This window comes from Chenopodium album, chromosome 11, assembly GCF_948465745.1.
Source record: "Chenopodium album chromosome 11, dcCheAlbu1.1, whole genome shotgun sequence".
NCBI classification, from domain to species: Eukaryota; Viridiplantae; Streptophyta; class Magnoliopsida; order Caryophyllales; family Amaranthaceae; genus Chenopodium; species Chenopodium album.
In genome coordinates, this window is record NC_137844.1 from 8,276,889 (window position 1) to 8,292,668 (window position 15,780).

Below are 15,780 nucleotides of genomic sequence, written 5' to 3' on the forward strand. Positions count from 1 at the left end.
TTTGAAATCTAAGTCAGACTTTTTTGTTTTTTGTAATAAGCCCTAACTCGTCCTGAAACCTTATGTAAAAAATGAGATAACCTTGATATTGAGTTTTATTGATATGTTTTTTTTTTTCCCAATACCATATACAAAGACATTATTGCCCCTTCGGTAGCTTCTATTCGTTTAATCGCAAAAATAAATAGATAAATCAGTTGACGAGACATTAGTTGGCCAAAAAACTTGCCAATTGTGGTTCATCAAATTAAATTTTCCTACTACAATCCCTTGTCAAAGAGTTCAAGACTGTAATCGATGCCATAAATGAATTGCCCACATGCCTCAAGCTACCCAAGCTTAGTTCTATTGTAAGGAAATTATGATATGGAAATATTGAAATCATAGGCTCTAGTTTACGATAAGTGATGAATAAATAAAGACATCAATTTACTGATCGAAGTTTTAATTTAGTCTCACTCAAATTGTAAATAGGTCATGCAATACTTCTGCAAAAAGAAATTTATAGAAAAATTGCTCCTAAAATTTATTCAAGATCTTCAGAACAAACTCTTACTGACAAGTGACAAGGAGGTTTCGAAGACCAGTGATTAGTTCCAATAGAAAATAAAATGAAAAGCATCACTGGAGTGTTTGTAACAAGCACCATACTGCATCATAGCATATCCACTACACTGTAACCAAATAAATCGTAGCAGTACATAAGCATATGAAGTAATACTGAAGAAGGCCAAAAAAACTCCATAATTATATACGGGGACTCACTCATCCAATAGTTGATAATCTAACTCCGAGAATGTTCTCTTACAGAATAGGCCCTTCCAGTTTTGAAATTCAACAGAAACCCAGTCCACAGAAAGATGGGCAAAATGAACCGAGAACAGGGCATGAAATATTCGCAAGAAGAGAAACCCAGGATATATTCGTGTACATTTTCTTGGTTGATCAACAGCCAACTGGGAGCTGAAGCAGAATAACTAATTTGAGTTCTCATGTAGCAGTACATATTCTCGGCTGCAGAAACCCATAGTAGATAGTCATGAAACAAACATTTTTCAAATGGGAATGGGAACTAGGAACTGGAAGTGATTGCACTGAAAACCGTGCTATAACTTACCTGCTATTGCCAAATTTTATGGTATCCTTCTCAAAAAGCTCATAATAACGTTGAGCTTCAATAGGATTCTCCTGTAATTAAATGCAGCAAATTTAGTCAAGCCACTTAGCAAACATAATCAAATATCACAGGTGATGAAGGGTTTAAAATTTTTAGGATAGCTTACATTAATGAAGGTCTTATTGGTGCTTCCAAGGTCCATCAAGTATGGCCTGTTAAATAACAAGTTTAAGATAGAGGAAGTCATATATAAATGTGCATTTGATACACTTTCTAATAGTGGAAAACCTTAAATAATTGTGCATTTTATACATTAATAATTGGAATTAAAGAATAAAATAGGTTTAAATCTGTACAAAAAATGTGCTATTAGTTGAAAGACTCCTAATAGAAAGAACTTTTTGAAATTCACCAATGGGAAATACAAGAAAAAAATAATGGATTATAGTTATATACTCTGCTGATCAGCTGATGTATTGTTATTTACTCTGCTGATAAGACCAAAATTAGCTTGTTCCAATGTTTCAAAATTAATAGGGTAAATTCATTTCATCCTACATCTGAACAATAGAGCAAATTAATTCAAGTTCTTCAAGTATCATGCAGTTATATTTTTGAAAATAAGATATTTTGCAGCTTAATTTAATAAAGTTTTTTTTTTTTTTTTTAAAAAAAAAAAAAAATAAAAATAAAAAAAAATCAGATATTAAATTACTAAAACAAAGGCTGCTCCTTTCCATAGGCCTTTCTCATGAGCAAAGCAAATGAAATAATAAAAAAAAAAGACTAGAAATTAAGTACTAGTAGAAGGGAAATAAATCATGGGTAACATTAGCAATAGTTTTTACTTTTTCAAAATAAGTTGCTATGACTGAATAGTAGGAAAGTGGTCTTTTTTTCTTTTTCTTTTTTTTTTAACAAAAAAGTAAAATCTCCTGATAGTATTGACCATATGCTTACCTTACTTGCTTTGACACCATGCCATCAGGTTGCTCCTTTTCAACTTGCCTGACCAAAAGTACAATTTATTATAGTAGCTTACCAAATGATTAGTTGAGGAGAAAAAATGTTAACAAACCTACCGATATTGAAGGACTGCATGTTGTTTGCTACAAGACGGATGATCTGTAGGTATATCAGCTATTCTTCTTTCTCTTCCAAATAGGTAACAACTCTGACGATGTACGTAAAGTGGCTCTGTTAAAAATGAGATGCAATTACATCAGGACCCACATCAAAGGAGTGAAGCACATAATTAGCATAGGAATATATGCTTAAATTGAGAGCATGATGAAGAGCTTTCAAAAGTAACTTCATAGCGTAAAATTGAAAGGGAAGAAAGAAGCTAGCAGATCCTAACAAGAATTTTCCATCTTTCTGTCATCAAGTCCCTTTTCGGCCTCAATCAAAGTCTTCTTCCTCGCAACAAAGTTTACCTTAAGTTGTTCTTTTCAACAGCTCAAACTTTATAGGCTACGCAGCCACCCTCACAGACATGCATATGCATCATGTCACTTGCCAAGCATGTTTCTTCCTCAATACTCCATAAAACTAGAATATTTCACTCTGTAATGGACTAACAAGAGATATTAAGATAACCAAAAGATAAGGTAGGGATGAGAAAGTAGGGAAGCTAACTCCCTCCTATAGGAAAGTTACACTTAAAATGGGATCATTATGCCATGAATAAGCATAGCTTAAGCTTCATCAATGGCAGATGTAACAGCATGTGAATGATAATTCCAATTTCGAAAGGTGGATTCTATCCCAGTTCAGCTTCAATAAGCTAACCCAAAGGTGCCAAACAGAAACAATATTCAACATGCTAATCCCTTCCTATTATTCTCTTATTTATAGTATTACTCCTCCAACTAACTCTCTTGTATTCCTCCTTAAGGCACTACTACTAGAATCATATTGCACTACCTAATATGCTCCACCACTTTACATCAGTTCATTGCATTAAAGGGCCCCCAAACTCCCATTTTGTCCTCAAGGTGGGGTAGTAGCCAGCAAAAAAATTTCGGCTTCAGTAATGATGGGCACTGTCGTCCTTAGGGAGGAATTCTTTTAGTGCCTCTAGTAGTGAAACTAGGGTGAAATGATCCTGAAAGCTATCATGGGTAGAACACAGGGATTGTGTTGTGTGTAGCCTTTAATGTGGGAAAAGAAGCACTGAATTACCTTACATGGATCCATCTGACTTTGACACTGGCTATGCAGACTGCATCCAACCACTAAAGAGAACATCCAGAATAGACTAGCCACTATAGATAGTTTTCCTATGAATTAGCATAGCTTAGACATCCTTAGTAGCAGAAATCAGGGAATAAGAAGATACTTCTTTGTTTAATAAACTGAATCACATCAAATGTGATTGATAGTCCCACTTTCAATAAAAGCTGCTTACATATTTGGTGAGCAAATAAATAGAATCACACGAAAGAAGATTCATTTGCTGGCTACTAAGCACATACATGATCCGTGATGGTTGGGCATCTTAACCTAAATGGTCATGTGGTCTAACCGTCTAGCCAAATTATGTCATCAACCCCTCTTGTAATCAGTTTAAAGCAGACACAGCACACTACTAGATCAATTGTCTATCCTAACGTGCTGACAACAGCTTCAACAACAAGTGGTCCACACACACTGTAATAACACTATACATCAGCTGGACCTTCCCTAAGACGCAATAAAGGACTAAAAGGAGCACATCAGCAAAATTCCATCAGGACAATTGTGAATGGTAACATAAAGAGAAAAACCATTTTAATGGATGAAATCATTACTTAACATTGAAGCATCAAGTGTGACTACCTAAAAGGCTAGCAAAGCACTACCACAGAGTTCCAACAAGCCTCAATCCATATGATGCCTACAAATATCTTATCATTTGTTACATCAACGGTATTCTCGTACATCACAAGAATGCAAATTCTATCAATTCCAATTTCCAAGTTAACAACTACGCTCATCCAGATTAGCAAGTCATCCACCCAAGTCTCAGGACACCATTTTTAATGGCATATTGTCACATTGACTATGACATTCTTAATTGACTACTACATTCTTAATTGGCTACTAATGTTGAACAGCACGTGCATAGGAGTCAAACTTGGCCACAAAGTATGGACATTGACAATGACATTCTTAATTGGCTACTAATGTTGGACAGTACGTGCATTGGAGTAAAACTTGGCCAAATGGCATATTTTTGGTCCAAATTAACTGTCCAGGATTCATGCTCTTTTAAGAATGTCATCTACACAAAACGTATACTGGTGAAATGAAGTTGTTAAATAACATAGGATGATTAGATCAAGTGTATTCTTTTATTCTGATATAACAAAGATCATATAAATGTTAAACATCTCAACAGAGAACTTAACTGGGAACTCAAGAATAAATTCCTGAATAGGTTTCTACATCAGGATTTGTGTGTTTTAAAGTTGTTACTTTTAGTTCAAATACTCTAGATCAAACCTAGTTCGTGAAGCATACTCATAGGATTAAGGCTCTGAAATATATATTAAGAAGCAAAATAAGAAAGTTTAGAAGATAGCTTGCATTGCAATACAAAGAAAGGGTATTATAAAACCACATTACCCAATATCAAATACAGATAAAGATAAACAGCTCTTTCCAACCTACCATTTAACACTTCACCACCCTTGAAAACATACAAACGCCATCTTACGTTAGGTTTCCGCGCATCAGGAGGTTCAGTGAAAAGCAAAGTAATACCTGCAACAGTAAAAAATCACATAAGAAAAAAATAATTTTGGCAATAGGTACCCAGATGTGCATAAGTTCTCATAAAAAGAAGAATTGCCCAAGATTGTCCGGATTCAATCTGGAAAGCATATCAATGCAGTTCTCCCAAGGATAAAATTGAAAACATTTCTACTCACAGTTTTACAATACAGGTTCCCTATACATTTCATTGAATTGTCATGCAGATGCAAATCTTCCACTCTTCCAAAGTGTCCAATTGATAACTGGACGTGAATACTGAATAGCTCTGATTCTTAGAGTCAGAACTCTCAGCAGCATTTAATTTCCTCTTCATAAGCCATCAAAATCCAGATTTTCCTCATGCATGAATTATTTGGGTATTGGTCCACTGCCCCTCATAGTAAGTCAGGAGCGTGATAGAAAACTGATCACAAAAAAGTGTTTGTTGGAGGAATCATGAGACAAGATTCATTCCCTTATCAATTGAATCTATCCAATGATTCCAATCTCCAATCAGTGGATAAACTGACCATTTAACAGTCAAAACTACTTCTAAATGGTTCTGTAACTAGTGGATAGAGCTAGCACGTTGAATGAATGGGCTGTTCTGATATAAACTCTGCAACAAGTATTTTGGTTCTGTAAGGCAACTGCTATACATTATGGAGGCATGGAGTAACATATATGCAAACACATCAAAATTCAACATAAAAGTCCACCTTCATGAATAACACAACCTTTTCTTCAATTTACTACAAGAGTACTCATCCACTATGTGCCCTCCCCCCCCCCCCCCCCCCCCACCCCTTCTTTTGTTTCCTCCTGGGTGCCCCTTTTTCCTCTGTTATATGCTAGTCATCTATTTATTCTCCAAACCTTCCCGCAAGTCATCAAGCAGCTAGCTGTTGCAGAACACAGCCAAAATGCTTGACTCTTTCTTCAACAATAGCCTAATGTGAATCTTTATGATGGCATAGTCAGGGAAACAGGGACCCTGGTACAAAAATACACGATCTTGACCAGACTGATTAGTAATTATACTATATGCTTGCAGCTGTTCTCCTTTTATTTTTCTAAATCTTGGAATGAGTGAATTTTATCATTTAGGTCGTCTTGTGATCTTGGCTGTTCTTATCCTTTTTAGATCTTTTTTAAAGAGAAGGGGAGCTGTCTTGGTTTTCAACTGATATATCTTCTTTCATAAGTATTGATAGAACAAATAAATATATACAAGAAATATTTCTTTTCTTTACCTTCTCTTGGAGTTTGCTTAATCAAGTGAAATGAAATAAATTTTAATGAACCCCCGACCCCCACTAAAAGCTCCCTTAGCAACTGCTAAGTTTTAATTGTATAAAAAACAAATTGTTAACCCCAAAGTTCTATTTGGAAAAGGACACCTTCTAATCTCCTACCCTCCCCCCTGAAAATTTCATCACAATGGTATTTATCGATTATAGATTGTGTGTGGAAAGAATATTTTTGATCCACTTGAAGGTGATTAAATCATACGTAGTTAAAAACTTAAAATCAAAGTAAACAACCACAAAGATCACAATGTATAGCTGTTGGATGGTTAATGGTGGATTAGGCTATAAACATCTCTCTCACCAATCAAAGCTTCCAATAAACACACAAACAAGTTATGTTAATATTCAGATAATTTGACTCAAAATTTTATCTTCAATGAAAGATGATTGAGACAGGAGTTGGGACAGAGAAGACCAAAAAGCCATAGTTCGGCAACTAGCTTCCACTTAGCAGTTGCCACCACGACATCTCAAACAGCACTCTTGTCCCCTACTAACATAACTCAACAGCACCTCTAACTCCTCATCCCCCTGGAAGAAGGAAAACAAAAGGTAACCTACCAGCTAGGCAGCTACTGTTTAAATCTTCACTCGCAGTCACATATTTCTGAGTTGAACTCCCACTTCATTCTCCACCAATCTACTATTTATAAGCTTTCTTCCATTTTCCTTTAATCTTAGTCGTAGATAGTACAAATTATCAAGAAAGGAGCTTAGGAATTCTAAGCCACAAATAAATTGAAGACTCTACAGCCCGTGTTGTTGGTCAAATACAGGGATCCTGATAAGTGTTAATTCAGATAAGAATTAACTTCCTTCCAATCTAATTATCTTGTTTTTGTTTCCATTCTTCTATATCATTATACCATTGAATTGATGTCTGCCTATCAGTAAATAAACAGAACGCCTAAGTCACTGATGGCTGTTTACTATCTACATAGCTTAACGATTGTCGTCTATTCAGTGCCAGAATTTCAAGAATCCCTCAAGTAATGAGTTACCAAAATTCCAGAGGAAAAGAAGCATCAAATTAAGGGGTTGACAGCTACCTTTTACTCGATTGGTTTCTTCAGCAAGCTTTCCTGATAGCTCAAATGAAGGTTTTTGCTGCATATAACAAAAAAAAATAATAAACTGAATCAGCAAAACTAAGCAATCAATCATACAACAAAATACTAACATATGGCAATACACTAGTTCCAAATAAGAAAAAGCACCAGTTTTAAGAGAATATAATCCATCAAGAGTATAGAGCATATACTACCTCCATTTTTTTAATTTTTAGTTGTTCAATTTGCTTTTGGCACAAGATTCAAGGGTGATGAGAAACAAGGATAGTGATTACAATTAATCCATGTGGTGATTGGCCTCAAAGAAGGAGAAAGGTACAACAGTTTGGAAACCAAAAAATAAGATAAAGGGTCATAGAAAAACGTTTACCAAACAGATAAGTGGAACAAAACACTTCAAATAGGAAGGTGGAACAGTTAAAACGACACAGTAATACATATCAAGGTCTGAGCTAAGTATACCTTTTCCTTTGTTGTCAATGCCTGTTCAGCAGCTTCCATTTTTGCAAGTGCATCAGTGTCATCATCATCTCTAGTCATGCCATAAAAAAAAAAAAAATAAAAAAAAAATAAAAAAATAAAAAAAAAAAACCAAAAGAATAAGCAAATACATCAAAAAATCAAAGATCTCCGGAGAAACTAACAACAACAAGGTGATGAATAAATTTATACCATCAAAGGAAAAAAGAACAAATAATTTTTATCTACATCAGAACTCAGATGAAGAATAACTGGAAAGACCTTCAGCAAAGAAATCTTTCTTTGAAATACTCACCGGTGTTCAGCTCCTCTATATTCTTCATCCTGAAACAGAAACCAAAAGAAATTTAGACATAAATAAAGCATCAAATTCCGGATAAAACAACTCCCACAATTAAAGAAAAACTATTAGATAAGCAACCCTATCAGTAAAATTGGAACTAAATGGGCAAGAAAAATGACTGTATTTTCAATCAAATTAATGAATAAGAATCACCAGCTTTACAAATCTTTCATTGTTACGTCTTCAGTTAGACATAACTCATTATCTATAGTAGAACCTCAGTAGTCTTTATAAAATGTGTTCTTTTACTTATTCAGCAGTTCTCACATAATCTAATTCTCAAAATGAATTCTTTTATGCAGCCCTTGAATCTTAAGTAGTGGTTTGAATCATAGAGTTGGTCCAATATGTTAATCATTTCTAGGAGCATAAGAAGTAATCTTCAGATTTAATGTTCAGTTCTACTATAAAGGATACATTAAAGAGACAATCTTGAATGGTACTGGTATGGGAAAAGGAGGTGAGATTATAAAGATACATTGACACATGCACATCACTGAAACAACAAAAATTTATTTCAATTTGAGAATTATTTCTCAAACACAGGATTTTCGAAATTCAACAATTTTAGATCAACTATTATTATCTATAGTTCTATACACACCAAAATTAAACAACGCAATAATTTTACCCGAATCACCAACTATCCAAACCTATCAGAATATGAGTAGGCAAAAAGACATCTCATATGAAAGTATAGGATATGAGGTTACACAGATTGTGAATAATAAATAACACAAAATAAGTAGGAATTATGATCAAGCATTAGGGTTCTGTTTGTTTTGATAATATACATTTTCCGTAAAAACGATTTTTCCATAGAAAACAATTTTCAAGGCAAAACACAATTGTAAAAATAATTTTGCTTTACTTCCCACAAGGAAAATTATAGAGGAAAAGGAAAATGGGAGTGAAAGGGAGAAGATGGATGAGAGGAAAGGGATGTAAGGAGTAGGGAGGAAAACGTGACATGCCTTCCTTCCTTTTAAAAGGAAATTGTTATTTATCCTTAGGAAAACTATTTTCCACCTTTAGAAATAATATCTTCCACCCTTTACAAAACAAACATTTTTTTTTCATCAAAAAAACAGAGCCTAAGTCTAGAACAAAGCCAGGGTTTGGATATCACCAGACACCTCATCACGAGCTCTGGAATGAGAAGCCGGTGGAGGTGAGCGTGAATAGTGCCGGCTGCGATGACGGTGATGATCTGATGGTGACTCAGATTGCTGGTGTCTTGATCTAGAAGATCCACCATCTGCACCATCTCTTACTCTGCCTCTTTCGCTATCTCTTTCCCTTTCTCTATCTTTATCAGATTTCCGCTCTCTTCTATCCTTCGGAACTTCCTTCTCAGAATCCCTTTCCTTATGATTCCTCTCATGCTTAGACTTATCATTTCCCTTACCAAGATTTTTCTCACGTTCCCTCTCTAAAGATTTTCCAGCATCCCTTTCAGCATCAGATCTCCTTAAACGTTTAGTCCTAGGTGATGGAGATCTAGGCCCAGGAGAGCTTGATTTCACTGGTTTGGGTGACTTAATGCGGCCTGAATGCCTCTCCTTCACTGGAGAACCACCCCTGTCCCTATGAGAGCTCCTGTGACGAGCTGGGGATCTTTCTCTACGAGATGGGCTCCTACTACGAGGAGAGCTCAAGGCAGGGGATCTTCTTCTTCTGCGAGGTTCACCATGATCCCTCTCTGGGGAGACCGATTGCCTGGATGAACGATGCCTTACTGGAGATTTTCGAACAACTGAAGGACTCATCTACACACCATAAAAATTTTCCTTAGGTTTTTTTTAAAGAGAACATCCACAGTGTTACTTGAATCTTGAAAGCATCATAAGAAAACAATACATTTTCCTTAGGTTTTTTTTTTATATGTTAAACACTGCAAATTGGTGTATAACACAAATAACTGATGGCCACATGACTACAATCAGTAGCTAATTCAGGTGACTATTGTAAAATTCAGAGGATGAAAAATTGATGGTGTGCCTACAACTGAGAAGCTTACAGCAATCCAATCACAGTAGACCAATAACAAGGTACAAAGTCGAACAAAATAATTCAATATCAATTTGAATTACAATTAATATCCTCGGCTCTTATGTTCCAGTATTCAGCGACTCACAGTTTTTAAGTTTTATTAACAATTACTGTTTACATTTTAACAAAAGAAGCATAGCTCACTACACTATGAATAAATTGAATTCAAAATTCAATCCACCTGATGTAAACCAAATCCTATTTTTCTCTAACATAGTGGCTAATGCTATGTTAGTACTTAGTATGCAACTGATCCTTTTAATGCTTTATGGGAGTTGCATGTTTTACATCACACACTCACACGAAAAGTGGGAATTTTACCTGTGACAGGTTAACTTATACTCCATATAGTATTTGAAAACTCTAACCATTAGCATCACATGTCCCCTACCCTTATTCTTCATTTTTCCTAGTTTGAAGAAAAACAATCATAATTTTTTTGGTTTCACAATAACAGTCTGTGTGTTAAAAACTAGATAAAAATTTTGCTTACTTATATTGGGCCTTAAAATGGGTTCCAAGTCATTGAACTAATTTAGTTTAGTAATTTATTCTTGGTTAATTTCACATGAATAATCCAAACTATAGGAGGTCTTCCCATATTAATCCCAACTATGAGTTATTATAGTATAATCTAAACTTTAGAGTAGATCTTCTTTTATTACTCTAATATGACTAATGACAGGTTATGCAAGTAAATAGAAGATGTAGTGCTCAACTCCCTCCAAAAATGATTTACTTTATATATATATATATATATAAAATAAAAAATAAAAATAGAAAATTAAAAACAAAAACTAAAAAAATTAATAACCTATACCTGCCCCACCACCCCACCCTACAATGTAAATAACCCCAAAAAAAAAAAAAAAAAAAAAAGAAAAAGTTCTTCCATTTGACAAATTTTTGTTCATTCTTCACGCACAACGAAGAACAAATTTTCGATTTCATGGTCTACAATTATGCTTTTTAAAGGTTAGTTTGCGAATTTCAATTTTTTCTTTTTTTTTTTAGTTATTTGTTGAAACTGAGTTGTAAGTTGCTTAAGGTTGATTTTATCTTAATTTTTAATTTGCAGGGGTTTGTATTGGTTGATTACGAGTTACTTTGATTCGTTAATTACTTAAATTTCCATATATTTGAGCTTTATTTTTTTGTTTACTTTGGTTTGACAATTGAGTAGAACATGGACATTGTGGTGACTTTGAAAATGTGGTGTGGTGGTTCATTCAAGAAGGATAATAGGGTATTGCAATATTTTGGGGGTGAATGCAGGACCTTTGAACTTGACTCTGATCAATTATGTTGGTTTTGGCTAGAGGAGTTTGCTAAAAGTTGTGGTGGGGAATAAAAAATTGAGAAAATTGAGGAGGTGGGAAGAGTGGTAGTGTTGATGGTGGCGGGAGCAGAAGGATTGGGCTGGCGGCAGAGGCGAAAGAAATGGCGGTAGAGCTAATAGGACTACTCATCAGGTACTACTCTTATTCCATCTAATTTTATTAATCATGTTAAGGTAAGGTTTATTAAAGGTTTATCAAAGGTTATTATTTTTAACTAATCCTTTGCTTTTTTTTTTTTTATGTATTAGATCCCAAGAGGCATGGGGGTGCTATTTGATGATGGTGGCAATGTTCTACAAACTGGAAGCAATTGATTAATTGGAATTTTATTTTTATTTATTTTTTTGACAATCATGTATCGGAAGTAAATGATCAAGTTTTTGGCATGTTACGTTGGTTTTTATGATGCTAGTGAATGTAATATTTTTGAAACAAGATACTTCGTACTTTTTTTAACAACTTTGTGCCATAATGATTTTGATTGTCAATTAAAATCATGATTGATTTTTTCTTAATCAACTTAATTTCATTATATGCTAACCAATATGTTTTTCATAAACAAAAAAAAAGTTGCGTAAAAAAAACAAAACAAAAATAGTTTTTTTTTTTTTTTTTTTGACAAGAAAAAAAAATGTTTAAAAGTAGTACATCACAAAAAATAGAAAATGAAAATATTGATATACAGCAAGAGCAAAAGCATTAAGAGTAACTAGCAAATTTTTTCAAAAAAAAAAAATAAAAATAAAATTAAGTAAAATTATATTAAAAAAAATTAAATAACCTGTTATAATATTACCTCCGTTAATAGTTATTTGCAACAAATGGGGGCTGCGCGGACTCTTAGGCAAAACTTCTTAAACATGATTATAAAAGTTATAGACATGTAATCAATTATTAATCAAATTTATTAAAAAAAAAAAAACAATTGCAATCAAACCAAAACCGTCCAAACCACCACCACCCATGCCACCCAAAACCCATGAACCACCACCCACGCCACCCATAAATCGCCGAAACCACCCATAAACCACCGAAATCCACCTAAGAACCACGAAAACCACCCAAAAACCACCGGATCTAAAACCCAAAAACCAAACCCACCCACGACACAGCCACCTGCGAACCACCTAAACCCACGAAACAGTAAGCCACGAACCACCCACAAAAGCCACCAACACCCACGAACCACCAACACCCACACACAACCCACTAATACCCACACACGAACCACCAACACCCACGAACCACCAACACCCACGAAATAACCACCTACCAGATCAAACGAAACCCACACACAAACCAGATTTACTGAACCCACTCACGAAATAAGTAGAAATGAGGGATGAGAAATGAAGAAGGAAGAAGATGAAGATGGAGGAGAGAGATGGTGGGGAGATGAAATTAGGGATGAATCAGATTTTTTTGGGATAAAAGTTTAGATAATTGAGTTAGATTAGAGTTATAATAATTTGTAATTATGTGTAGTGTTATGTGTTAATAATTTTTATATGAGGGTATTTTGGTCATTTTATCATAAAATAGTTACTATATTAAGAAAAAAATAGTTTTGTTGCAAATAATAGTTAGCACCTATTTTTGGTAAATATTGCAAATAACTGTTAACGAAGGTAGTAGGTTAAACAAGTAAATGGAGTAATAAAAGAAGACCTACATTAAAGTTTAGATTATACAATAATAACTCATAGTTGGGATTAGTATGAGAAGATCTCTCATATTTTGGATTATTCATGTAAATTTTTCCTTTATTCTTTAGGAGATATTAGTGGCCATTTGTTTCCTTCTCCCTGTTAGAGTGGGAAGCAAAGTAATGTCAGTAATAAATACTTCGTATAAAGCTAGGATTGTATGTTCAAGGAAGATGTTCATTGACAATTTTGTAAGTTAAGCTTTTGCTTGCTTGTGAGAGGTTCTGATTCAAGTGAGTTTGAGTTAGTCTTTCTCATTTGAGGATTGAGATTCAAAGGTTGTTAATAAAATAAACAACTGGGTTACTTAGATTCAATTACCACCAAAGCCCACTACACCTAAATAGGCTATATACACTGATAGAGCCAAATTAACAACACCCACACAGTCGAAACTCAATACATTTAGATGATTAGATCTAGTCAACTATGGAGTATATTAAAACTCACTACACCCAATATGTTGAGTCATAACTCATCACACTAACAATGAAATAAATTCGAAACTCTCACTCTTAATCTTATAAACAAAATGTCCAATTAGTAGACACATTGCCTCTGCCAAACAGACCTGTCCCTGCGGCAAAAGGGTGACCGGGAGAAAAGTCCCATTTCCATAGTATTTCATCCTAACATAAAAGGATTATAAACAAAAGCCTGCAAAATTACTATATTAGGGCCTGTTCTGATTTATTGAACTAAGCTGAGCTGAATGAAGTAAATTGATTGGAGCTGAGTTGAGTTGAGGTGAACTGAAATGAATTGTTTATGAGAGAAGGAAATTAGGAATTGAACTGATTAAAGATGAGCTAAACTAAACTGAAAATAAGCCGAAGAGAATAGGCTCTTAGACTGAATGGTTGATGTGGTTCAATGACATTGAGGCCTAGTTAATTGTTTAACTTCTTAGAGGGACTCATTAGGGGTGTTAACGGCTCGAGCTCAATAAGATTAAAGCAGGTCAATCCGACCTCGAGCTCGAGTAATTATAAGCTCAACTCAAAACCCAAGCTCAGCTCGGTCTCCAATAGCCTCAAAAAGGCTTGGCTCACGGACTCGATTACGCTCGAAAAATGCAACAAATTAGCAACAAAACTTGGCTCAATTATCACATTAGGCTCGAAAAATCACATTAAATTCTTCTACTTTAAAAATATCAACGTAAATTGCACAAACCAAAATTCTTGCAACAAATTCGCTTGCTATAGTATTTTATAAATTGAGTAATTATAAACAATAGTTCAACAATAACCCTAATCAATTATACTGAAAATTGAACTAGCGATAGTGAGAAACTAAACCCAGATTGTGAAATTAATATTCCATGATACAAAATAAATAAATAAATAAATTTACCCTTTTTCAATGGAGGAGAGAAAGTTCAGAATCCGCTTCAATGGAGAGCTCAGAGTATGCTTCAAGGAGGAAAGAAAGCTCAGAAGTCGCTTCAATGGAAAACTCAGAGTATGCTTCAATGGAGGAAAGAGAGAAAGAGGGGTGCAGCGTAAAAGCGAAAAGCTCCGAAGTTTAAAAAAAAAAAGAAAATGAAAATTTAGGAGGAAGATTATTTACACATATGATGTCAACCGTTAGATCTGAGTAATATCGACGGTTAATATCTATTTTCATTAAATTTTGTTTTCATCTAAATGGGTGATGAAAACAAAATTGTTAATTAGGTAACTACTAATCCTTTATGAACTTGTTACTACCTCCGTTTCATATTATCTGTAACGATTAGACATTTTTTCTCTCTACTTTATGTCAAATCGTTGCAGATAATGGGGTTGTTTGGTAAGTAGCTTTTTGATGGCTTTTTGTATAGCTTTTGGCTTTTGGAAGTGGTCAAACAGCCAAAATTTGTGTTTGGTTAATTGGCTTTTTGGTTGGCTAAAAAGCCAGCTTTTCCGCCAAAAGCCAAAAGCTAGTGAGAGTAGCTTTTTTGGGTTGGCTTTTGGCTTAAATGATAACAATTACATTTTTATCCCTCATGACACCTATTATCATTTTCATCTCAATTACCTTTCTCTCTCCAAAAACCAAATTACCCACTATACTGCTACTATACTACAGAGAGAATTTGGGAGAAGTTTGGGTGAAGGTATCACTTTCACTAGAGCGTCGGGAGCGGCGGAGTATAAATTCATAATCAAGCTCCGGCATCTGCATGACTACATTACTTGGTTACTTGCTTTTATTTTTATTTTTATTTTTGTGGTTATTAAGTTTTTTAGTTCTGTAGAAAATGCTCATTTAATTTGAATTTGAGGTAGAATAATTTACCATGAAGCTCTTTAATTATCTTTTAATTGGGGAAGAATTTAATAAGAAGCCTTATTGGTTAGTTAAAACAAATTTGTTGAGATCTCAATTTGTAAATGTATGGGTTCTGATTTGTTTTTTATAAAAAAAAAATTGAAAAATAAAAAAAAAAATCTCATCAAAAAGTGAGATCCCAACTAGCTTAATGCATGAGCATAATGAAGAGGAAGCAAAATGACGTCTTTATTAGTGTTTGCTGCTTAGATTTACTACTATCACCCTTTTCACCCAAAATTTAGTTATACAAAATTAATTTGTACAGTAGTTGCTAACATGTATTAGAACATTGAATTTGCAATTTA

The 15,780-nt window shown here is 34.3% G+C and overlaps 1 protein-coding gene across 1 annotated transcript; it reads right to left on the reverse strand.

Moving 5' to 3' along the window:
• Positions 1–574: 574 nt before the first annotated feature.
• On the reverse strand, positions 575–14,852 carry LOC145568457 (uncharacterized). Its single transcript, XM_081627878.1, has 11 exons — positions 14,513–14,852; positions 9,195–9,827; positions 8,011–8,039; positions 7,698–7,767; positions 7,215–7,272; positions 4,772–4,864; positions 2,200–2,314; positions 2,078–2,125; positions 1,284–1,329; positions 1,118–1,188; positions 575–1,014 (listed from the first exon to the last, which is right to left on the reverse strand). The coding sequence occupies exons 2-11, from the start codon at positions 9,825–9,827 to the stop codon at positions 978–980; spliced, it is 1,200 nt and encodes a 399-aa protein (XP_081484004.1). The 5' UTR covers positions 14,513–14,852; the 3' UTR covers positions 575–977.
• Positions 14,853–15,780: the final 928 nt, after the last annotated feature.